This window comes from Mastomys coucha, unplaced genomic scaffold (assembly GCF_008632895.1).
Source record: "Mastomys coucha isolate ucsf_1 unplaced genomic scaffold, UCSF_Mcou_1 pScaffold5, whole genome shotgun sequence".
In the NCBI taxonomy this organism is placed as follows: domain Eukaryota; kingdom Metazoa; phylum Chordata; class Mammalia; order Rodentia; family Muridae; genus Mastomys; species Mastomys coucha.
Window position 1 is genome coordinate 7,121,012 of NW_022196911.1, and position 24,548 is coordinate 7,145,559.

General features: G+C 46.5%; 1 protein-coding gene and 1 long non-coding RNA gene across 13 annotated transcripts in view; one reads left to right on the forward strand and one right to left on the reverse strand.

Moving 5' to 3' along the window:
* Synj2 (synaptojanin 2) overlaps nucleotides 1-24,548 on the forward strand; it is a 98,220-nt gene that overhangs the window by 69,270 nt on the left and 4,402 nt on the right. For 5 of the 12 annotated variants that reach the window (XM_031355104.1, XM_031355111.1, XM_031355107.1 and 2 more), the window contains 15 exons: nucleotides 720-801; nucleotides 1,900-2,040; nucleotides 3,626-3,818; nucleotides 6,263-6,421; nucleotides 7,851-8,007; nucleotides 9,143-9,260; nucleotides 10,290-10,508; nucleotides 10,612-10,690; nucleotides 11,209-11,377; nucleotides 12,502-12,669; nucleotides 13,819-13,953; nucleotides 17,036-17,148; nucleotides 18,187-18,295; nucleotides 19,735-19,883; nucleotides 21,789-23,669. In XM_031355104.1, coding sequence (XP_031210964.1) covers nucleotides 720-801; nucleotides 1,900-2,040; nucleotides 3,626-3,818; nucleotides 6,263-6,421; nucleotides 7,851-8,007; nucleotides 9,143-9,260; nucleotides 10,290-10,508; nucleotides 10,612-10,690; nucleotides 11,209-11,377; nucleotides 12,502-12,669; nucleotides 13,819-13,953; nucleotides 17,036-17,148; nucleotides 18,187-18,295; nucleotides 19,735-19,883; nucleotides 21,789-22,520 — 2,723 coding nt within the window. In that variant the 3' untranslated portion in view covers nucleotides 22,521-23,669. Of the gene's footprint in view, nucleotides 1-719; nucleotides 802-1,899; nucleotides 2,041-3,625; nucleotides 3,819-6,262; nucleotides 6,422-7,850; nucleotides 8,008-9,142; nucleotides 9,261-10,289; nucleotides 10,509-10,611; nucleotides 10,691-11,208; nucleotides 11,378-12,501; nucleotides 12,670-13,818; nucleotides 13,954-17,035; nucleotides 17,149-18,186; nucleotides 18,296-19,734; nucleotides 19,884-20,764; nucleotides 20,914-21,788; nucleotides 23,792-24,548 lie in introns of those variants that run through there. The other 7 variants (XM_031355106.1, XM_031355115.1, XM_031355110.1 and 4 more) reach the window with 6 other exon arrangements.
* Nucleotides 414-9,374, reverse strand: LOC116079236. The gene is made up of 2 exons (XR_004113833.1): nucleotides 9,201-9,374; nucleotides 414-986 (listed from the first exon to the last, which is right to left on the reverse strand). It is a non-coding gene; the product is annotated as an uncharacterized LOC116079236 (long non-coding RNA).

The following is a 24,548-nucleotide window of genomic DNA, read 5'->3' on the forward strand; positions in this document are numbered from 1 at the left end:
TCTGCATCTTTGGTCTCTAGAGGCGGGAGTTCCTGCAGAACAGGAACTTGGAGAGAGGCGTGGCTATTTGTGGCAAGACAAGGTCTGAGAGAACCAGCTCCTGGCTGGGGGAGGGTCTCACGGTAAATGGCTGCAGAGATTCTATGATGCACTGGTCTCCTTTGTGGAAAGGAGAGATAGCTCCAGGATCACTGGGCTCTATAGCCAGGCATCTACAGAGCATCCCATCACAGGCTTCTAGGCAGTGTGTCCTTTGACCAGAAGCAACCACCCCTGAATCAATCTGAGAAGTACTTGGAAGCCATGTGTATTCAAAATAAATATGAGATAATGTTGTCCCCAGGTCACTTAGGATCTAGCTGGAGAGATAATGTCACCAGGAAGAATAAGAGGATGCTCTTTTGAGCGCCAGATTGAGTCAAGTGTTTTACTCCTGATATCCAACTTGAATTCCGTATTACCTGGTGATAAGGCAGATTGCTGTCTCTTTGTAGAGAAAGAGTTGGAGGTTCAGGGAGGTTCATAAGCTGCTCCAGGCTGAATACAGGGAAGAACAGAGGTGCCATGGACAATAAGCACAGGAGGATGTGAGGGCAGGCTCCAGTGGAATGGGTTCTAGCAATGAGAAGGTGTGGTCAGGGAGAGGGGAAAGAACCCTGTGGACAAGCAGCCTAAGATCTAGCAGTTCTGATTTCCTTATCTCCCACCTTGTTCCCTAGATGATGGTAGTCCTTCTGATGTATTTGCCATCGGGTTTGAGGAAATGGTGGAACTGAGTGCGGGAAATATTGTCAATGCCAGGTAAGGGGCCAGGCATGGAGAGTAGGGTGTCCCTGGACCAGGTACCTTGTCAGATTTGGGGCTCCAAGCACCCCTGGAGTCAGCTTGTTCCTGGGCCAGCAGCCCTTGGCTCTGGCCATTTGGTTCCTTCTGGCTGCGTTCCCTGCACACACTGGCTGATGGAGTGCTCTGCTTCTCTTTTCCTGCTGATTAAACAAACAAAGAGGGACTACTGTGATAGGCTCCAGCCAGGGCTTTGTGTTGTGGTTGAGTCACACTGTCTCAGGAAGTATATGTGTGGAGTGGATGTGGGGGAGGGGAAGGCGGGGGTAGTGCATGCTGGGAAGTGCTCTTTACACCAGGCAGGAAGGGAAGACCCCATAAAGAAAACTAGACAGGCACTCATCTCGATAGGTGACCCAGTCTTATTTCGAAGAACTTTTTATTTTTGAAAATCACAGGTATTTATTATGTGTGTATCTATACACACGCCAGACAGTATGGAGATCAGAGGACAGCTTGTGGGAATTGGTTCTCTCCTCCTACCTTGTGGAGCTTGGAGCTTGAACTTGGGTTGTCGGACTCTGTGGCAAGGACCTTTTACCTACTGGCCTACCTCTTCATCTGTTAAGGAACTTTTAAATGAATAGGCAGACAGACAGATAGATAAGATAAAACAGGCTTTTGGGAGGTTTTAGCTTATTGTCCTTAGGTATCAGGGGTGGTGGGGAGCTCCTGTGATATATAAGTTATAATCAGAACTGGGCCTTATGTCCCAGACCTGTAGGAAGCTGAGGTAGAAGGATTGTACAATCAAGGTCTGCCTGGGCTACAGAGTAAGTTCAAGGCCAGCCTGAGTGAGTTAGTGAGTTACTGTCTCAAAAAGTAAAAAGAGGCATTGCCTTTGCCTAGCATGTCCTAGGTTCAATCCTCACTCCCACTGAAAACTCAAAAACAACTGAAAACAACAAAAACCAATCCAAAATGTGCACAAGTCCCGAGGGCAGATAGCATGCAATCAAACAGAGGACGGATGGAGGGCTGCGGGGCTGGCGATGGGAGCTGGGTGCTTCTTCTACTAGCATCTTGTCACAAATCCTTGGCTTCCTGCCTTTTCAGTACCACCAACCGGAAGATGTGGGGCGAGCAGCTTCAGAAAGCCATCTCCCGCTCCCATCGGTACATCCTCTTGACTTCCGCACAGCTGGTGGGCGTCTGTCTTTACATCTTTGTACGTCCGTACCATGTCCCGTTCATCAGGTAAGGACACTTAGCATACGTATAAGCATCTGGGGAACCCGGGCTTATAAGTCTGTGTTTGGTTCTGTGACTTTCTCCTCATGCCCGCCCCCAGGCCCCCTAACTCCAGCAGGAAACAGGGCCTGCCATTATTCTCAATGCACAGAGCAAAACTCCCGAGGGAGAATGGGCTTGAATTGGATATTGTCTGGCAATTAAAAAGCCACCACGGGAAAATCCTAACTCAGGAAACTGGCCTCCTAGGAGGAGTCAGGACTGATTTGGAAACAAGCTCAGGCAGGGCAGGGAACGGGTGTCTCATTCACATTTCCTGGATAGGAACGCTGTGAGTGACTGCTTAGGGATCACAGACTGCTTTGTCTCTTCTAGAATTCTGAGTAGAGTAATTTAATTTCATCTCATGATTGGCTCTGAGGTGACAGCTTTGTGAGTGTAAGAAACAGTCAACATTAAGAAATAGGTGTCTTTTAGGAGAGGAAATTTACCATTTTCTGGGTCTCTCCTTGACTCCTATTAGGATTACTAATTGCTAATGCAAGGCATTGAAACAGACCTCCCATCTAAGCCAAGAGGCCCAAGACCTGACCAAGCAGCACCGTATAGCAAGGGCCACTGGAATGTCCCACAGTGGCTCTTAGGCTCTGCATTCATAACCTTTTGTTACCTTCAGAACACATTTTAGGCCCAGCCCCTGTTATTGTGTTACTGGTGGAGCTTCGCCACGCCCTAAGTTTTATCAAGAGAAGTTTGGGTAAAGGTTAATGCTAAATCCTGAGGTAAGGCAGAAGAGCGGCAGATTTCCCAAACCCACCTAAGATCTCAACACCGTGTCCTCTGTTTCCTGCCCTTTGGCCTCAATCTTGTTTAACTTCACCCTTTGGCTTATCACCACCCCCCTTGTTTTCCAAGTCACAGGTGTACAGCAGTCTCCAGCTGTGGCCAGCTCACAGAAACATTAACTAGACAGCAGTCTGTGATCCTATGGCCTCACACACAGCAGGGCATCCCCAGTGCATTTGGAGAAGGACAATGTGGGACCAATTACCTAGGTCAGCTTAGGGCCTGTTTTCTAGTTCTCAAACTTTTTCATCGATTGCCACATGGTCCCTCCTATTCCTTAAGTGAGAGCTGAGGGGGGAGGGGGTGGTTAGGCCCAGCACTGAGACATCAGCCACTTCTGCTGGGGAGAGAATGGTGCACAGCATTGAACAGACCTCCCATCTAAGCCAAGTGACCCAAGACCTGGTCAAGCACTACGGTGGCTCTTAGACTCTGCATTCATAACCTTTTCTTACCTTCAAAACACATTTAAGGCTCTCTGCCCCTGCTGTTGTGTTCCTAGGGCTGCTTGGCCACACCCTCGTATGGGGCAGACACAGTCTGGAGCTTTTCAGGGAACTAGTGGAGGACGGCGCCCTTCTATGCAGAACCAATTGAGATGCAACCCACCCAGGCAGTCCTTGGCAGGACTGTGGACTTGACCAGTCACATTGGTCTCCATACTTTTGGCTACAGGCTCTCCTCTGTGTTAGAATAGGGTTGTCTTGTCCCACAGCCAATAGACTGTGGCATTCTCTTGTTACAGGGATGTGGCCATCGATACCGTGAAGACTGGCATGGGGGGAAAGGCAGGAAATAAGGGCGCTGTGGGCATCCGCTTTCAGCTCCACAGCACCAGCTTCTGCTTCATCTGCAGCCACCTGACGGCTGGGCAGTCTCAGGTGAAGGAGAGGAACGAAGACTACCGGGAGATCACGCACAAGCTCTCCTTCCCTTCGGTGAGTGGCATGTGGGTGGGCCGTTCTGTCACTTGTGGCCTTCTGGGCTGATAACAGGAGCTCCCACCTCCACAGCCATGAGAATCCACCTTGGTGGAAGAACCCAGCCCTTGTAGAGTTCTGTCACCTCAAGTCCTTAGGTATCCTAACTATTCTTAGATGCACTCTCGGGTGTTTCTAATTCAGATGATGGAGGAAAATCAGGGTGGTCGTGGGAAGAGCATTTGATTCAAGCGGTACGATTTCATTTTCCTGGTGGTGTTAGCGTGGTTTTAATTTTCTTCTGGTGCACTCGTTGCTGTTCAGCTACGAACTGTTGCCAAACTGGCCAATCCTGACTGAAAAGTCATGGTCTCCCAACCTATCTGCCCTGTGTCTCCAGAAATGCACCCACACTGCCCTCTACTGGCATCCCAGAAATTTCCATTCTAAAGACAACAGACTTTATTTTCAAAGTTTGATTTTTAGATTTCTCTTTCCCCTGACACTTCAGCCTGATGTGTGTGCCCCATTTGCTAGCCAGAAAAGCGTGGTTTAGATATCCTTGCCACAGATCTCTCCAGCTTCTAACAGGCTGCTTAGATCCTGGAATTCTTCCCTTGTTGGACAGATTGGTTCCCTATGATAATAGAGAATTTAAGACCAGTCTTCCTGGGGATTTGGCTGCACAGCAAAAGTTCATCTGGTTTCAATTATAAGTATCTGAATCCTCGCTTTTATTTTTACTTCTTGAGTTAAAGAACAAATAAGTTGGGGAACTTTCAGTTTGTACATTGTCCGCTGTTTCTTAGTTGAAAATGGGAACTTTGAAACCGTATTCTCAGGATACATTCCAATAACTGAAAATTTTACTATATGGTCCTTTTTCTTCTTCTGTAGAAAGAAAAATTGAATAAACCTATCGATGAATTAACTAAGTAACTGTTCTATTAATGTGAAGAGACACCAGGAGCATAGCAACTCTTAAAAAGAAAGCATTTAATTGGGGCTTGTTTACAGTGTCAGAGGGTTAGTCCATAGCATCATGGCAGGGAGAATGGTGACACAGAGGCAGACATGGGACTAGAAAAGTATCTGAGATCTATATCCAGATCCACAGAGAGCAGGAAACGAGAGACAGTAGGCCTGGCATGGACCTTTGAAAGCTCAAAGCCCCACCTCTAGTGACACACTTCCCCCAAACAAGGCGGCAACTTCTACTCCTTTTAAATAGTGCCACAACCTTAACATTTCAAGTATATAAGGCTATGGGGGGTGGATTCTTTTTTAAATCACTACAACTGTGTTCAATGCACTTGGCATGGACTCCTTTGCCCAGTGGCTCCTTTTCTGGGCAACATGGAAAACATTTCTGCTGCCACAGAAAGATGCATGGTTTGGTTTGGGCCACCTTAATCTATCTGTGCCATCAGTGTTGGGTGGAGGATTTGAATACTGTAGTAGAGGGGAGATGTAGGTTTGGAGCTAGGTAAATCTGGGCTTGAATTTTAACTTTATTATGCACTAGCCTTACAGACTTCAGGGAGTTACACAAAACATACACTTTGTGTGTGTGTGTGTGTGTGTGTGTGTGTGTGTGTGTGTGTCTGTGTAGGAGGTGTCACCTAAGTGTCTGCTGCATGGACTTCCATAAGGACAGAGCTCACTTGGAACATAACCCTGTGTATGTTATGGCTACTGTCCTTGTGCTGGGGAGGAACTCTTGAAGGACTGAGTTGGGGTGGAGATGATTGGCTCCAGGGAGGAGAGCGATAGAGAAGTTTACAGTTCGGGCAGTGGTGGGACACGCCTTTAATCCCAGCACTTGGGAGGCAGAGGCGGGCAGATTTCTGAGTTTGAGGCCAGCCTGGTCTACAGAGTGAGTTTCAGGACAGCCAGGGCTACACAGAGAAACCCTGTCTCAAAGAGAGAGAGAGAGAGAGAGAGAGAGAGAGAGAGAGAGAGAGAGAGAGAGAGAGAGAGAGAGAGAGAAGTTTTTTGTACACAGTTTTCCTAATTTGGGAAAAACCTTTCAAGATTCAAGTATAACAGGAGTGTTGTGGCAGAGTAGACATAACAAGCCCAGTGCAGTGGCAGAGTGACTATTGACATAGTGTTTTCCATGTGGCTTGGGTTTGTCTGGACCACTCAAGGGCACTGTTATATAAAACAGAAACACAGGAATGGAGATACAGTTCATGTTTATCCTGCACTGCATACAAGTGACTATGGAGGTGCATTCCTGTTATCCCAGCTACATAGTCCTGGGCTACATGGGGCCCCATTTCAAAACATAATTAAATGAAATTGAGAAACAAATTATGTAAGGATTTCTTGAGAGGTTTATAGGGCTAGGTAAAAATGAGACACTGTAGTGGAAAACAGCATTTTAGGAGAAATGTCCGAAGGCTTGTTCCTCTCCCCTCCTCCGCCTTCCTTACATTGGTGTGTTCTTTACAACTTAGGGGAGAAACATATTTTCACATGATTATGTGTTTTGGTGTGGTGATTTCAACTACCGCATTGATCTTACTTACGAAGAAGTCTTCTATTTTGTTAAACGCCAAGACTGGAAGAAACTTATGGAATTTGATCAGTTACAGCTACAGAAATCAAGTGGGAAAGTAAGTTGTACCTTTCAGATATCTTCCATAACTGTTACAGTTTGGAGGGCTGTCTACTAACTCCAGGGACTGGGTGCATTGAAGCTGTGACTGGCTTTAGCACTGATTCTTACGGTGTAGAAAATACATAGGATCTTATGAACCGAGAGAAACAGAATAGCACAGCCGCACAGAGTGCTGGTCTTAATGGCACTCTGGGTGGCCACACATGGGGTCCCTGAAGGAAAGCCACCCTCCGCATTCCGCACAGAGGGGGGAGCTGACTGTACTGGCTTTCTACCGTGTCTAGTGCACTATGTCTTATGCTTTTAGACATGAGTCAGCTCTTCTAGGGCTTCCCAGAGAGGGTCGGCTCAGCCCAAGTCTTGGTTGGCTTCTAGTGTGCCCTTTTGACAACGTCAGATGGACCACCACATGCATTGGAGGTGTTGAGTACTGGTGTACATGGTCTACCCATACTCTCAGTTGTCTATGCATGTACAGTCTTTTCGGGAACTTGTATAAGAAACTACTGAGCAATGCTTTAGACTCCATTTACAATATTTTGTTGCTCTCCCATTCTCTTTGGTGAGGATGCTAACAGTCATTTATGCACTGATTTGTACGTAGTTCCCTTCATAGTGCCCTGTAAATTATACTCATTGACAGAACGGAGAGTAAAGTTGAATTATGTGTCCAAGGTCACGAAGTCAGCATACCAGGCCACAGTTTGCTCCAAAACATTATCCATCACAGAGCACACATGGACTAGACCAGGGTCCATCTAGTGGTTCCTAGGGACTCGGAAGGCTGTGCGTATTCAGCACAGATTCAGCTGCAGGCTTGACTTTAGTTCTTTAGGATCAGATCAACCCACATCCAGAGATCTACAGCTTATCTTCTCCAGCTAGGACCGTTGCTTATTTTAGAGCCCTACTTTCCTAGCAGGAAGTAGGTAAGCACACCATCTGCCTGGAGAATAACGTTGCTTAAATGAATGAGGAGAGAAAACTGAAGGTACCTCTTCCTCCAAAACAAGATCACTGTTTTGAAGTTTGCTCTCCTAACTATGAAGTACATAGATGAACCCTGTCACACTATAAATCTTCTCATTTCCTCTACCAAATTCTCGCTGCCCTCTCTACCACATTGAGTGAGAAAGGTTTTACTCTAGCCCCAAAACATGAGACACAGGCAGGGAAATGCTCGGGTGAGCCCAGAGTGATCCCTGTCCTGTGGTCCCTTCTCTGTCTCCAAGGCGATGGCAAAAGGCAGGGATACAGGAGGGAAGGCAAGGTGCTGTGATGCTCTGTGTGTGTCCAGCTATTAAAAGGCACGTATGTCCAATATTAGACATATCTATGAGTGCAAAGTCTTCTACTTTCAGAACACTTTGGAATGCACCTTTTTTCCCCTGAAGATGACCTTGTGATTTCTTTTCTCCAAATAGATTTTTAAAGACTTTCATGAAGGAGCCGTTAACTTCGGACCCACCTATAAGTATGACGTTGGATCAGCTGCCTATGACACAAGTGACAAGTGCCGTACCCCAGCCTGGACAGACAGGGTGCTGTGGTGGAGGAAGAAGCATCCATACGACAAGACAGGTGAATGCTACATGTGTTGCTGAAACAGAGTCGGAGCAAATGGGAAATCCCATGGAGGGAGAGAAATGGCCACTTAGCCCAGCAACCTGGCTGTGTAAACCACATTTTTCTCAATCAGCCAAAGGATAACAAATCATTCTAGATGTCATAGTTTTTGAACCACCTCTATCTTGGTTTTGTCTGTCCATCATGGCTGCTCCTACTCATCCTCTGACCTTTATCTTAGGAGGAAAAATAAGTGAAGGAGTGGCTATCTCCCACTTTTCTCATACCTCACCGAGCCCTTTTTTTTTTCAACCAAATTCATACTTCTTCTATTTTTTTTAAGATTTCGTCATTTTATGTCTACGAGTACACCATTGCTCTCATCAGACACACCACAAGAGGACATCAGATCCCATTACAGATGGTTGTGAGCCACCATGTGGTTGCTGGGAACTGAACTCAGGACCTCTGGAAGAGCAGTCAGTGCTCTTAACCATTGAGCCATCTCTCCAGCCCAAATTCATACCTCTTAAAGCCTCAATTCCAAATGGAACACGAGGCATGAGGATTTTTTTTCCTTTTGGTTCGTGAGTTGTGAAGTCTGTTTTGTAGTCAGTGATGACTAAAAAGTAAGGGAAGCTTGTTAAAGTTGGAGCACCTGTACTCTAGACTGTAAATAGCCTTTCCACATTAAAGAGGGAGGTCTGCAGAGACTTCAAAGCCAGGAGACTAGAGCTACGAGGGAAGAGAGATATTTTCTTTCCTATAAGTCTGGGAGCATCTACATGGCCTCTGGGAAACTGGGAGGCAGGGCTGCTGAACCTCAGAGCCTCTCACTGTGCAAACCACAGATCTCAGAAGCGACACACTGCTGCATCCTGGTGATCTGAGTGTGTGTGAGGCGGGGAGTGGGGAGTGCCATGATTGTTACTGTTCTTGGCAATCTGAACATGAAAACCTTTTTTACCCTAGCCCCCAATGCAGCGCAAGCTTAACTTTAAGCTCAAGGGTGGAAGCAAATGAGTCTGAGCCAAGGTGGTTAGGGACAGAGATCTTTGCTGCAAGGAGTCATAATCACATTCATGCATATTGATACGGTTTTGTGTCTTCTGTTGGCTGTTGTTGGCCTCTTGAATGGAATGGTGATCAGCTGGCGAACTCAACCTTCTAGACAGTGATCTAGACAGTGATACCAAAATCAGACATACCTGGTCTCCAGGTACTCTTAAGTACTACGGCCGTGCGGAGCTGCAGGCATCTGATCACAGGTAAGATCCTCATTGGAGAAAGCATTGGCTCCACCTCCCCACAGGAGGTATAAGGATTGAAGAGAGAGACAGAGAGAAAGAGACTGAGACAAAGACAGAGACAGATATGGGGGTCTGTATACCCCCCATTGTGAAGTAATAATTGTTAGCATTTTTGTCATTGATTGTTCTATATCATAAATGATGTTGTTCATGAAAACATCAAAGATACAGCCTGCACAATATTGGGTCTTGGAAATGTCCTCAGCTGTCCCGCCGCACAGCTTGCTTTCTTAGGAGTTTTCCAGCTGCAGTCCTGTGCAGCTTACAGATCAGGGTCACACATTTGCAGCCGTTGCTCAACTCTAAACAGAGCCATGGGACTGACCCTCTCACCTGTGGATGACAATTTTCATCTAGTATTTGCGTTGTGACAAACAGTGTATAGTTTTTCTGTGATGACTTCAGGCTGTTCGATACTCCAAGATGTCATTTAGCCTTGGCCACTGTGTGCTAAGAATGGAAGGAGACAACAGGTGGCAGAGAGAAGGGAGTCTGATGGCAGCCTCTGAGGGGATGTATTAGCTTGCTAACACCTTCCAAGAAGTAGTAGTAGGGCAGCATAAGACAAGTGAGGGAGATTTGGTTCTCCGGCAGGTGCTACTAGAGCTATGTATGTTATTGTAAGGAAGGGAAGGAGTAGGGGAAGGGAGGGAAGGTGGGGAGAATGGTACCTGGGCCAGCCAGGTCACTCAGAGCTTTACCTCCCTCCCATCAGCAGAGCTGAGGGGAACCAACCTTGTATAGAATCTTTATCCTAATTTCGGTGTTTCTTCAGAATCAAATCCTAGTTATGAGCTCTCTAAACAAAAAGAGGTGAAGTTTTAAGACTTTTAACACAGACGGATTGCCATGTGAAGAGCCTGTACTCTGGCCAGCAGCCTATGGGTTCATGGACCAACAGAGCTCTAAGGGACAGAGGCAGGTGGAGGCTGGGATGTGACACTAAGCCAACAGTTCTCTGCTGATTCCTCCTTTTGTCTGATGCAGACCTGTGCTGGCCATTGTGGAGGTGGAGGTTCAAGAGGTTGATGTGGGAGCCCGGGAGAGGGTCTTCCAGGAAGTGTCCTCTGTCCAAGGCCCTCTGGATGCCACCGTTGTTGTAAACCTCCAGTCTCCAACCCTAGAAGAGAAAAATGAATTTCCAGAGGACCTGCGCACAGAACTTATGCAGACTTTGGGGAATTATGGGACGATTATTCTGGTCAGGTAAGCCCCGCCCTTGAGACATATGTTCTGGGGTGTCCGCAGGATCCAAGAGAGCTGCTGCATTAGGTTTCTAGTGTTGACTGGCTAATCTCTTGTAACACAGGATCAACCAAGGGCAGATGCTGGTGACATTTGCAGACAGCCACTCAGCTCTCAGTGTGCTGGATGTGGATGGTATGAAGGTAAGTGGCATTTAGTTACACTGTGGAGTGGGGCTGGCCCACCCCCATGTTTACATGGCCATGATTTCCTCTGGCCAGTGTCCTATCTGTGTAGGCGTAGCAGCTGGGATTCTCCATCTGGGTCTTGTGTTTTGGAGATGGTCTTGTCCCACTTGCAGAAACTGAAATTGTAAACTTCCCACTTGGTTCTTTGCTCCCACCTAGATAGAGGGTTTTCTACGTTTCTCCTGAGACTGTTTTGGGACACGCTGTTCACACTTAGTTCCATTTTGATAGGACCCAGGTTTAAATTTGTACAAGATGAAAAACTGGAGGTATTAGTCCAACTTCCATCCAGTCGTGTGTGTGTGTGTGTGTGTGTGTGTGTGTGTGTGTGTGCTGCTGTGCTCACCTAAGGCCTGGACTTTGGGGTTCCTTAGAAAATTGTGATGATTGCACAAGCTGGAGAGAGAAGTGCTTTGTGGCCGAAGGGAACCGTGGTGGCTTTCTGTGTTCTCACTAGCTGGCTCTCCTCCCAGGTGAAAGGCAGGGCTGTGAAGATTCGACCAAAGACCAAAGATTGGCTAGAAGGCTTGAGAGAGGAACTCATCCGGAAGCGGGACAGCATGGGCCCCGTGTCTCCCACCGCCAATTCCTGCTTGTTGGAGGAGAACTTTGACTTCACAAGTCTGGACTATGAGTCAGAAGGTCAGTAACCCTGCCCATGGGCAGGCCTTGCCCTAAACCCCACCTCACAAAGGTTCCCGAGGACATCTGAAGTGTGAAAAGTTGCATCTGTATGATAACTGTAGGTCACATCCATGTGTTCCAAAAATGTTCATATATGGGGATGACGCAGGGTACTGTAAGGGACATCTCACACACACACTAACATTGGCTTTGAGGCTGTTGGCAGTAGGCATGAATTGAGGTGGAGAGCTGGCCTGGGGACCTGGCTCCCATGACTGTCAGCAGCAGATTCTCATAGAATTCTTGGGCTAGTTACATTGGCTTCACTGCGTTCAGATTCCTAACTTGGACATTTTATATAAGGCAGGAATTCTTCATTGTGGTTCACAGTCCATAACTGTTTTATGTTAGTGTTCCTATTGCTATAATAAAAACCATGAGCCAAAGCAACTTGGGGAAGAAACAATTTATTTCATCTTATAGTTCCACATTACAGTCCATCACCAAAGGAAATCAGGGTAGGAACTCAAGGCAGGAATCTGGAGGCAGGAACTAAAGCAGAGGCCATGGAGGAGTGCTGCTTACTGGCTTGCTCAGACTGCTTTCTTACAGCATCTAGGACCATGGGCCCTTAGGATGGTCCTTCCCACATCCATCATCAATCAAGAAAATTCCCCCACAGACTTGTCTATAGGCAATCTTATGGAAGCGTTTTCTCACTTGAGAGTCCCTTTTCCCAAATGACTCTAGCCTGAGTCAATAAATCTAACTAGGATTATAGTATAACTCTATCTAGGACAATATAACCTTTGACCCCACTGACTCTGGGTCTGTGGCAAGGCAAGAACATCGTGGCATGGGAGCGTGTAGCAGTGGCTACTCTTCAGTGCACAAGAAGCAGAGAGAAAATACCAGTGTCTTCTTTTATTCCAGTTGGGCCTCCAGGGCAAGGGATGCTTCCCCCATGTCAGCAAGAGCTTCCACAGTTAATCTTCTCTGGACACCCACACACAGAGATACCATCTCATAAGCACCCCTTAAGCCAGTCAGATTGACAGACATTAAGATAGCCACACTGGTTAAAGGCTGGACCGCTCTAGCCTGATCTCTTTCACCCTCACGTGACTTGTTCTTCCTCAAAGGGGATGTCCTTGAAGAGGATGAAGACTATTTAGTGGATGAGTTTGGCCAGCCTGTAGTCTCAGACAGCGAGCTCGGTGGAGACGACTCTTCCGATACCATGAGCTCCTCGACACCTGCCAGCAAATCTCCTGCACTAGCTAAAAAGAAGCAACATCCAACATACAAAGGTAGCTCCTCCCCCACCCTCCCACCACCACCACCACCCAACCCCGATCTCCTGGGGCAGGGTTGGAAATCTCTACAGACACACATTCAAGATCTACACCTGGATATGTTTATTGTTCCGTTCACGTAATGTCATATCATGCAGCGGCATCACTACATCTTAGAATGAAAGAAAACAAAAGGGTTGTGTAGAGTGAATTCATATCCTGGACTAAGTGGTAGAGTCTTCCATTAAGTTGACTCGGATGCTTCCAAAATTCCAAAGCTGCTTTTCATTGTCAGTCACTATGTCCCTAACTGGAGAGAAGCTCTAACCAACAGCGCAGGGCACCTTGGGCTAGGGCTGGGAATATAGAACGTGGCTGACAGTAAATTAAGCTGTTTCTTTGACAAGAGAGGTACAAAGACTTACCTACCTCCACGTATTCCTTTGATTAAATAATGGTCCCCAAACTCATCGGTAACTTGCCACGCTAGAACCACTGGTTGGTTTTAGCACTTTGAGTTGCTGAGTCTGCCGTAGAGATTTTTAGTAAGGTATGTGTGGCAGTTGTATACACAGACAGGTTTGGTGAATGACACCAGGCCAACATCAGTGACCTTCACACTCCTCTGGTCTTCTCTCCTACAGCTTTGGCCCCTCTTGGTCTTCTCAGGGGCATGTACCAGCCATGGTGTCAGGCACTCAGGAAGTGGCCAGCTGAAGTCTCTAGTCTAAGAGTTTGCTACTGGATGCCAGGCTAGCAAAAAGGGATGGCTTTCCTTGACTTCCAAATCAGCAGCCACATTTTAGCAGGAGGAATTAGGTTCTCTTCCCTGTGGTGGGTGGCTCATAGGAGCTCTGGTGTTACCCTATCTTCTGCCTGTGTAAAGGTGTGGCTGATCATTTTGGAAGGAGATGGATCTATACATTAAACATGCCAGAGTTTCTCAAGTCTGGTAAACCAGGCCCACGGTTTGTTGGGTGTTCCAAGCAGGCATTGGGTATGCCCATACTCCCAACAGAGGGGTGCTCAAAAATCACTTCAAAATCAGCTCCCCTGGGTATCCCATTGCACTTCTGCCTACTATGGTATGCCCTGCGCACAAAGACATTTCTGACCCTTGCATTTGGATGAGGCCATCTTTCTCACAGCTACCATGTCCTTCAGACGACGCTGACCTGGTGACCTTAAAGCAGGAGCTGGAAGTTGCTGGGAATTTTCGCCACCGTTCTCCGAGCAGGTCCCTGTCCGTTCCCAATAGGCCTCGGCCACCTCACCCACCACAGAGACCCCCCCCTCCAAGTAAGAAATGCTTACTCTGAGCTTGCCACAATGCCTGCTGGGAATAACCGCACACCTCCTGCTACTGAAAACACAACTCTAAACTGCTGCCGAGTCCCTTCCGATGCTCCCTCCACCCGGGTTCCTTGTTGTCTAAATATAAGGCATGTTCTGTTTTGGAGGCCATTGGTCTCTAAAAGCATATGAAACAACACCTTTCAAAGCTGTTCATCCAGGAAACTTGGCTTCCACTCCAGATGTCTTAAATTTGAAACAGTTACTGTGGAAATGGTTATTACCCTTCAAGGAAAATTTTCTAGCTTTTCAGTCAGGTGCTTCTTTCTTTGACAGATAGCCAGACCTGCTCTTTAGAAATCTGATCTACCAAAAGACCCAGCACGCACATCCCTAACCTGGGCTTTGATCTACCTCCAGTTCCTGTGTTTCTTGTCTGGGGATGAGCCCTGTTCTACCAGGCTCTCCTGAGTGGTTTCCTTCCAGCTCCTCTGATAATGCTCTGCCATCAAACTTGCCTTAATCTCAGAATAACCTTGTGGCTTGCTTTTTTATTTGTTTCTTTTATATACCATTACTGTTTACTTGCCCCACCCCCCAACCCCAAACATTGCCTGTCAAATGTAGACTTTTTGAAGCCACTCCTTTTAAAATTGGGTTCACCCCTGAGCTGGTGAGATGGCTCAGCCATTAAGAACACTGACTGCTCTTCTGAAGGTTCTGAGTTCAAATCCCAGCAACCACATGGTGGCTCACAACCATCCATAATGAGATCTGATGCCCTCTTCTGGTGTGTCTGAAGTCAGCTACAGTGTACTTAGATATAATAATAAATCTTAAAAAAAAAAAAAAAAAAAAAAAAAAAAAAAAAAAAAAAAAAAAAAAAAAAAAAGGTTCACCCAGCCAGAAGCGTAGCTTTGCTTTGGTGAGCTTACACTAAGAAAATAGAAAAGATACTAAAAATATCAAGTTCATAAGCTATTTGTGATGGGAAACTGAGACAAGAGGGTGAAGAGTTTAGGGGCCAGTATAGGCTACATAGTAAGATTGTGTCTCAAAAATACATACAAAAATTGTATAATTAGGCCTGGAGAGATGGCTCAGAGGTTAAGAGCATGTGGCTGCTCTTCCAGAGTCCTGAGTTCAATTCCCAGCAACCACATGGTGGCTCGTAACTATGTATAATAAGATCTGGTGCCGTCTTCTGGCATGCAGGCAGAACACTATATGCAAGTAGATAAATAAATCTTTAAGAAAATAATAAAGATTTCTTCTTAAAAATTTTATTAATAGGCGCTAGAGAGATGGCTCAGAGGTTAAGAGCATGTGGCTGCTCTTCCAGAGTCCTGAGTTCAATTCCCAGTAACCACAAGGCTCATAACCATCTGTAATGGGATCTGATGAACTCTTCTGGTATGTCTGAAGACATCAACAGTATACTCATATACATGTCTAAAAAAATTGTATAAATAAATTTTATAAGTCATGTTACTTTAGAGATTTATACAAATTGTTATAGAAAAGAATCAAAATTTAATACTTACTTGACTACCTACAGGTAACAGTTTTAATCAAAAACACTTCCATTGTTTGTCCAGTTGTATCCATGTCTCAGTCAGGGTTTCTATTCCTGCACAACACATCACGACCAAGAAGCAAGTTGGAGAGGAAAGGGTTTATTCAGCGTACACTTCCACATTGCTGTTCATCACCAAAGGAAGTCAGGACAGGAACTCACGGAGGGCAGGAACCTGGAGGCAGGAGCTGATGCAGAGGCCATGGAGGGTGCTGCTTACTGGCTTGCTTCCCCTGGCTTGCTCAGCTTGCTTTCTTATAGAACCCAGAACTACCAGCCCAGGGATGGCACCACCCACAGTGGGCCCTCCCACACTTGATCATTAATTGAGAAAATGCCTTACAGCTGGATCTCATGGAGGCATTTCCTCAAGGGATTGGGTCAAGTTAACACACAAAACCAGCCAGGACATATGTGTATCTATACACTATTTCAGAAGGAAAAAACTGTTAAGGGCTGAGGCTGTGTGCTAGCCTAACCTGCATGAAACACCAGTTTCAATCCCTAATTCTGCCAAAAAGAAAATTGTGGCAAACTATTAATCCTTTTACTTGGTCATTTGTTTTTATTTCATTGACTGCATCATTAAATATTCTAAGATATAATGTGTTAATAGCTAAAAAGTAATTTATTAATTTAGGGACTTTAGGACTGTTATATTCTCTCAGACATTAAAAGTAAATATTCTAGGGCTGGAGAGATCTCTCAGTGGGTAAGAGCACTAGCATACAAGCCTGATGACCTCCCTTGTGATGGGCTCTGGGCTGCACATCACATCGCCAGAGCCCATGTAAACTCAGTGTATTGGGAGTGCTGTCAATCTCAGTACTAATACTGAATGATGTGAGGAGGAGATGGGGGGGGGGTGGGAGCCCTAAGAACCTTGAGGACTAGCTACCCTGGAGTGTGTAGTACAAACAGCTGGAGACCCTGCCTTAACAAGTTGGAAGACAAGGACCCAAGGTTGTCCTCTGCTCTTACATGTGCATGCATCACACACAAACACAAACACACACGTTTTGTATACACATCTGTATACACACACACACACACAAAAACCCACATTTTTTAAAACATTTTTTGACATTTAAAATAACTGGTCCAGATAATAATGTGTTTCAAACCACTTAAAAATCAAAATCCCCCTGTGTGTTAGATGTAAATTTGCATTCCAATCCTGCTTCCCTAGACAGTCTCCCAGTAGCCCAAGCCATCAGAGACTCAGCAAGAAAAGTGCTTTGTTTTCTATTAGGGATGGAACCCAGGCCTCTTCCATGCAGTGTGAGCTACTAACCCACAGTCCTAACCCAAAGAGAAACTTTGGAGAGTCTTATGGGGCCTGCCTGGGAGCACACTCTGTGTGGCCTGTGAGTCTGCAAACCTGACAATGGGTGTGTCTGTCTTTGCTGCTGCCTCCCCTCTCCCTGCCCCCTGCACCTTCTGGTAGCTTGCTAGCATGTTCCCGAATCACTGGAGTCACTGCGGCTGACACTGTCTTGTCATTTTTCACAGCTGGTTTCATGGTGAAGAAGTCGGCCTCAGATGCATCCATCTCCTCTGGCACTCATGGGCAATATTCTATCTTGCAGACCGCAAAACTTCTTCCAGGAGCACCTCAGCAACCGGTGAGTCCTCCGTTGGGCTCCCAGGAAAGTGGTCAGCATTTCAGACCTGCGGGAGTCGTGCTCTATCCTAGGCCATGTGGATTATTGCCTTTTCCAGGAATGTGTAACTCTGTCTCCTTAACCCTCTCCCTGCCCACCACCTTATCACAAGCTCCTAACGCTTAGTAGCAACTACTTTACAGGTCTGTTAAGTGGTCACGTGGAGCACTGTAGGAGAAGACACTTGGAATGAGTGCCCCCGCCCCTGGTTCTCCTGCAGAGCAAACTTTCAGACTCCTCTTCTACTCCCTTGTAACTCTTGCCTTTGCCTAGAGCATTGGGTGGTGAGGAGAAATTCAGATAAGTTTGGTCATTTTGGCGTAAGATTAGAGACCTACTGGGCATGAATTCTAGTGTAGCCTGGTTCTGAAAAACTTCAAGGGAGGGGGACAGAGGGCTGGAGTCCTCACTGGGAGGAGTCCTGAGCTGGTGATGGGCATGCAGATGAAGGTCAGTGACGAGGAAGTGAAGGCAGTACTCTTGTGCTCCAAAAGCTACACAGCTGGCAAGGCATGTACAGTCTGGGCAAGCTAAGGAGCTGACTAGATTCCAGAATGTACAGAAATATAATTGGATCTCAGATGACCCACGAGCTGAGTGAAGAGGTACAAAATTCTGTTTGGAAACATGTACCTGGAAGGTACTTCATACTCCCACGGACCCTGGGAGCCATGGTGGAGACGGTGCTCTTCAGTTCTTCTTGTCTGTGGAGATAAGAGCAGAAGATGGTGCATCCACATTGCCAAATCCTGGCATCACACTGTTGGGGAGCTGAAGGTTTTCAGCTCTGACCATTAATGCCTGCCTGGTCTCGGTGGTTGAAAAAGAGCACCAAGAGATGTGGTTTAGATTTAGTGTGCATGTCTGCCAGGGTTCACATAGCTCACATCCTCATGTAGAGTACCCCCACCCCCCATACAGGCAAGCAGGCAAATATCTGCTCAGAGGCTCATTTCCTACCTGTGTTAATCCGCCTCTCTTCCTGGTTCTCTCCTCAAGCCCAAGGCTAGAACTGGAATAAGTAAACCTTACAACGTCAAACAGATCAAAACCACCAACGCTCAGGAGGCAGAAGCAGCTATCCGGTGTCTCCTGGAAGCCAGCGGAGGTAGGTGGTCTCCTGGGAACCACCTCCCAGCCTCAGGGAATCCCTTTTTATCTCCTCACTGAGAGTGGCCTAGAAAAGAGCAGGGTGTGCCCTTTCTTTTCTTTCTATTTTTCTTTTTTCTTTCTTTCTTTCTTTTTGGTTCAGTGCTAAATAAAGGCACAGAGTGTGCCTTTAGTATTTTATGTACTTATTCTGATTTTTTTTTACTAAAAATTATGAAGTGTATAGAAAATAATCCCACAATGATTAAGCAGCATTTTAGAGATATACAAAACTTTGAGTTCATGTTGGGCTAGTGAACCTGATGACCTGAGTTTCAGTGCTAGGGCTCACATGGTAGAAGGGGAACTGATGGCCACAAGTTGTCCTCTGACCTTGACAAGTACAACACAGCACTTCTGTGCCCCTTCATATATGACATACGGAGTTAGGTTACATGTACATACATGTGTTCCACATACATGAGCTCAGAGCTGTTCTGCTGTTGCCTTAGTGATCCTTGTTTTCCTACTTGGAATTTCTCCCGTTCTTTCATGTCACTGCTGCTAAAATGTGCTTCTTTGATTTGGGGCCATGATCTAGAATCTCCTCTGGATTCTGAATGCCCTCTGTAAAGACACATGGGATAGTATGACTGCCCGACTGTATTACTTAGGGTGTTGATCGGACTTGGAAATCTCCACACCCTGAAGTGGGGTGGAGGGCATGTTTAGAAATCAGAGAGACACTGCTGAGGGATTGTCCAGCACAAGTGGTTTCAGTTTTTACTGAGAAATGAATGAAAGTAGAGCACATTAGTCAAGCACGGGAGTGAAGCTGTACATAGTACAGTGTGGGTAAAGCCTTGAAAATGTTACGCTGAGTTAAAGTAGGGAGACAGAGGATCAGATGTTGTGCCATTCTGCATGTCCATGGCATCTGGTAGGAGAGCCATAGAGACAGAAAGCTCTGAGAAGGGATGAGTTTCTTCTTGACAGTGATAACAAAAATGCCATAAACTTGAATAGGAGCGATGTTTATGCTGCTTGCTGAATGCATTAAAAAGCACTAAAATGGTTAAAGTTTAATGTAGGCTGACCACCCTAGAGACGCATGGAGGTTTGCAGTTTGAAGTCTCCCCACCATCTCTACGGAAGGCTGTCTTGTTTATGCTCCTATTGAGATTGTTGCTATGTGGCTCCTCTCCATTGCAAAACATACGACACTTTCCATATGGTATCAGGGTCTCACCTGCCTTTCCTCAGGCCCCCATACCTATGAAGGAGGTGCATAGCTGGGGCGTGACCTAGCTGTCTAGTTCTCACTACCCTTAAGGACTTCTTTGTGCCTCTGTGGAAACACACTAGATTAATATGGCATCAAGATGTAGACTCCTTGAATGTGAAGTTGGGTGGCGAATCCCACATCCTTGTCCTTGAGCAAGTGGTTTTATGTTTCAGGTGTCCCGGAATCAGCCCCAGGTACCATGCCCCTGAGAAACCAAGGGTCTTCTAAGCCAGAGGCCACCCTGGGGCCCCTGGCCCTGCCCCGCCGGCCTGCTCCAAGGGTTCCCACTATGAAGAAACCAACTTTGAGGAGGACAGGAAAGGTAAGAAGTCAAACCATGTGAGCCTCCCATCCAAGGTAGCTTAAGGTCTTGTTAAATAAAATTATGTCAATGAAGTTGGATTCGGTTTCTCAACCCATACCCGTATCCTAGACTCAGCCATGTCTGGAGGAAAATGGCTCCTTCAGCAACTGCTTCCCACCCTTGTCTTCCTGCTGCAGCTTGGCCTCAGCTGAGCAGAGAAAGGAGCTCGCTGTCCTTTGCAGATTCTCACTGTGACATTCATGAACAGCTTAAGAGAGACTGCTTCCTGAATGTTCCCAGTCACCACAGGGAACCGCTATGGATGCTTTCTGCCAATTAACCCAGTGCTGCTGTTTGTGTGCGGTGTGTGCGTGTGGTTTCACAGGCACAGACTTAACATGCCTGAGGAAAAAAAAAAACACTAACCAGGGCCTGGGGAGATGGCTCAGTGGGTAAGAACACTTGCCATGTAAGCATGAGGACCTGAGTTCGGATCCCAGCGCTCACATAAAAAGCACGATATAGCCACAGATACATGAAACCCCAGAAATGCAGAGGGCAGAGACACAAGGATTGCTGGGCTTAATGGCTGCCAGCCTAGCTCTGAGACTCAGGGAGAGACTCCTGTCTCAAAGGAATAAGGTGAGTGATAAAGGAAGATAGCAAAGCTCCTCCAGGCCTCCCTGTACCGGTGCACATACCCCCACATACAGAGGCTCACATACCACAAACGTATGACTAACTCGCTTTCACATTCTCTCTCCCTCCCCAAACACACATACACAGACACACACAGACACACACAGACACACACAGACACACACACACACACACACACACACACACACACACCCCAGATCCTGCAGGTCCAACAGCTTCTTTCACCACTTGCCTTGCAGATTGTTTTCTGCTCTAGCTCACAAGCTCCTCAGCCTTGTTTACTGCTGCAGAGACGTGAGTTTGTAAGGACAGTAGCTGCCCAGAGACTGACACCCATAGATGCTTCGGGATCTTCCGTGTGATCTCAGTTCTGGGAGCAGGCCACTTGGTAATCCCTGCCTGGGTGCCGTAGTGTGACTGTTGCTTTTCCAGCCTGCCCAGCGTGAGAGGTGGCTCTGGCATGTGCAATGTGCTTTTTGTCTTCTGGGTTGTGCTTCTGTCCTGGATTACCGCCTGTCTGTCCACTTTTCACGCTTTGCTGCAATATGGACTTTGGCTTCTCTGTTGCCTGTGCACTGGCTCTGTCTTTTCAGGAGAAGAGCTGAGTTCTGTCTTCGGTGGCTGCACAGGGATTTTGGTACAAGGCCGGTGGAGAAGGGTCATGTTTTCAGTGTGTCTTCTTTCTTAAGAACCAAAGAAAACACTGGATGGACCCAGTCTGGTCCCCTGTGCTTAACTACCTGGCCCCATCTGTACCAAAGCCTCACTTTGCACCATGTAGTTTAAAAGCAGAGCTAAAGAAGTGGCGTCCCTGTAAGAGTCTCTCCCTCCTTTATTGAAATTCGGAAGACCCAAGGAGAAAGTAGAGGCATTAGTCCTACAACGTATTCCCTTGCCAGTGAGGTACAGTGCATGCTGGATCACCTGCTGGGGCTGGGGCTTCATAACGAATGTTGTAAAAAAGTTCGCACTGAGTGAGGAGTGAGCATAGCCCCATTTTGTCAGGCAACCATGACGAATTCATCCTAAATCACCCACAGTGGCTCTGGTTTTAAAACTTCCCAGTTGCTCATTGCCATACTGGATCATGGGCTTCTCCTGCGCTGCTTCTTTCCTGCTCGTGGTCCTGGCTCCCACACAGTCTCTAATCTCAGACTGGCTGCCTCAGCCTCATCTCTCTCTCTCTTCCCTACTGCGTGTTGTCTGAGTGCCCACTTCTAACGCATGGGCTTCTCATTTACACTGTACCTTGCCTTTCCTCAGCCCACGTTACCTGAAGAACACTTTGAGCAGCAGCCTGTCCATTTTACAATGGCTTCCCAGGAAATGAACCTTGAGACCCCTCTTCCAATAACAGTCCCTCCCGTCCCGCCTGTTCCCAAACCAAGAACATTTCAGCCTGGGAAAGGTGTTGAGAGGAGGCTGAGCAGTGGCAAGCCAGAACCAGATAAAGCTCCTCCGGTGACAGGCGCTGTGGAGTTACCGCCTCCAGAGGCCCGGGAGGCCCCGTCTCTGGCTCCCAAGGTCCCTCCGAGGAGGAAGAAGTCTGCACCAGCAGCTTTCCACCTTCAGGTCCTGCAGAGCAATAGCCAACTACTCCAGGGCCTCACACGATCCAGCAGTTCTCCATCCTCACTGAAGCCTGACAACCACCCACTCTGTCCACAAGTGTCACTTGGCACTTCATCTGCCAGAAGCCCTGAAATGGATGGCCCCAGAGTGACGGAGCCTGAGGCAGCCTCTTTTCATGGCAATTATCCAGATCCCTTCTGGAGCCTTCTCCACCACCCTAAGCTGTTGAATAATGCCTGGCTGTCCAAGGGCTCTGAGCCTTTAGACTTGGGGTCCAGGAACCCTGAGAGGACACACCCAGAGCCAGCACAGGTCAATGCATCAGTGGCTGAGAGGGGGCTTCCGCCAGACGATGGGGGAAAAGACTTCAGTCACTGGATGGCCGCCAATAGCAAAGACAAGAGGACAACATTAGGTGTTTGACCCACAGAACATGACCTGTTGGCTCTGAAGATACTCTCATTTCAAGTGTTCACCTCCCTCGTGTGGGCATTGCTTGACCTAGTCAAAGGGATATCGATTTAAAGGCACACCGAACCCCTTTGCTTATCTGTCACTCTGTGTAGTGTATGAAAACTGTCTGCCATTCAGTACAGTTATCTAGCCACTCAAATGTTCCATTTGAGATCATGCGTCTTAAGCTTGCTCTCAGGGGACTGGGAAATGTGCTGTTGAATTCAGGGTATGGATTTTAAAGGAAAGAGATATAGATTCCTAAGATGCTCTCACCCACAGAATTTTAAATGGCTGTTAGATCTCTGTGTGTGCCATTTGCTTGTTGGTTTTGTTTGTGTTTTTACAGATTTGGGATAAGTGGTAGGTTCATAAAAGATGACATTAAAAGCAGTCAGGACTGTCAAGAGCTGTTCTGACCCACTTGAAACCACATTAAGAAAAATCAGAGCTGAAAACAGGTCAACGTCATGCCTGGACCATACATTCCTGTGAGCCCTTTTTATGGAATTGCCCTTGATAGCTGCAAGTTCTATTTCTTCAGGCTTGGCAGAAAGACCTTGTCTGTACTGAGCATGTGTGTTTTCTGTTATTCTCTAAATACTACAGTATAACAGGTGTAAGTCATTTAGAGACAACTGAAGGTGTACAAGAGGATGTGTAGAAACTATACAAATACTGTGCTGTTGAAGACTTAAGCATCCAAGGATTTGGGTACCTCAGGGGGTCCTGGAACTGATCTCCCATAGATACTCAGGTGACTACCCATGCGTAATTAGCTTTAATCATGTTGAAGTCCTATGAGAGCTGGTGGCAATACTGTTTTGGTTGGGACGTGTGCACCACGAGTTTACCCTCCACTAAAATATGGACCAGCTGACTCCTGCATGCCCATACACAGCCATGGTCTTGAGCCATGGTATGCTGCTTAAACTAATTTACATTTACTCTCTGGATGAAACTTCCCTCCTATTGTCCATGTCCCATAAAGGCACAAAATGTGAAAACTCATACTGGCCCATCTTCATCTGTGTAGTATATGATGGCTTCAGGAAGGAGTGTACACAGCTTCCCGTGAGGTCACATCACCAAAACGGCAAGTCTGGGCTTGTTCTCTGATGTCTCTTGCGTCTGTTTGTTGCTTCTTGCATTCATGCATTTCTAATACTTCTCATCTCTTCAAAAATTGACAGACACCTTAATGCTATTTTATATTAAAAATGTATTGGGATGTTTAGAATCTATTTGAAGCATATATCACATTTTTATGTATAAAAAGCTCATTAGCTGAAGAAGGCTGAGTTAGAAGGCTCATGAGGTCAAGACCAGCCTGGGCAACAGAGCAAGATTCTATTTTCAGAAAGAAATTCATTAGCAAATCTTGTTACGTCAACTTCCATATTTATGAGTCTTTCATATCATATAGGCCCATACACAACATCCTATGTTGCTCCTTATAGCCAACCCTGAAGAGAATGCTAATAGATGGGTGAATATGGCCATTGAATGCTAATGGCTGGGGCAGATGTGGTCATTTTGCCTGGGACATGCCACTCACTCTTCAGAAATTATTTTTACTGTTGCATTCAAGATATTTTACAAATTATTTAAATCTGGCACTCAAGAACAAAACTCCACATATCTACATTCATCTGAAAATTGATCAGAGAAAAAGAAGCTGCTGACCCACAGAGATAAGTACAATAATATGCATATTTGGCAGTTATAAAATTTGGTGTGGGGGCTGGAGAGATGGCTCAGTACTGGCTGCTCTTTCAGAGGACCCAGGTTTGGTTCCCAGCTGTAACTGATGAGACCCAGTGTTCTCTTCTGGCCTCTGATAGCCCTGTGGGCACAGGTACACAGACGTGCATGCAGGCAAGTGAATAAGATGAATGAACCACCACCACCTACCAATAAACAAAAATAAAGGAAAAATTAAAGATGGTGTGCAGATTCACATGATGCTTACTGTGGTTCTTAAGATCACGTGGTTCA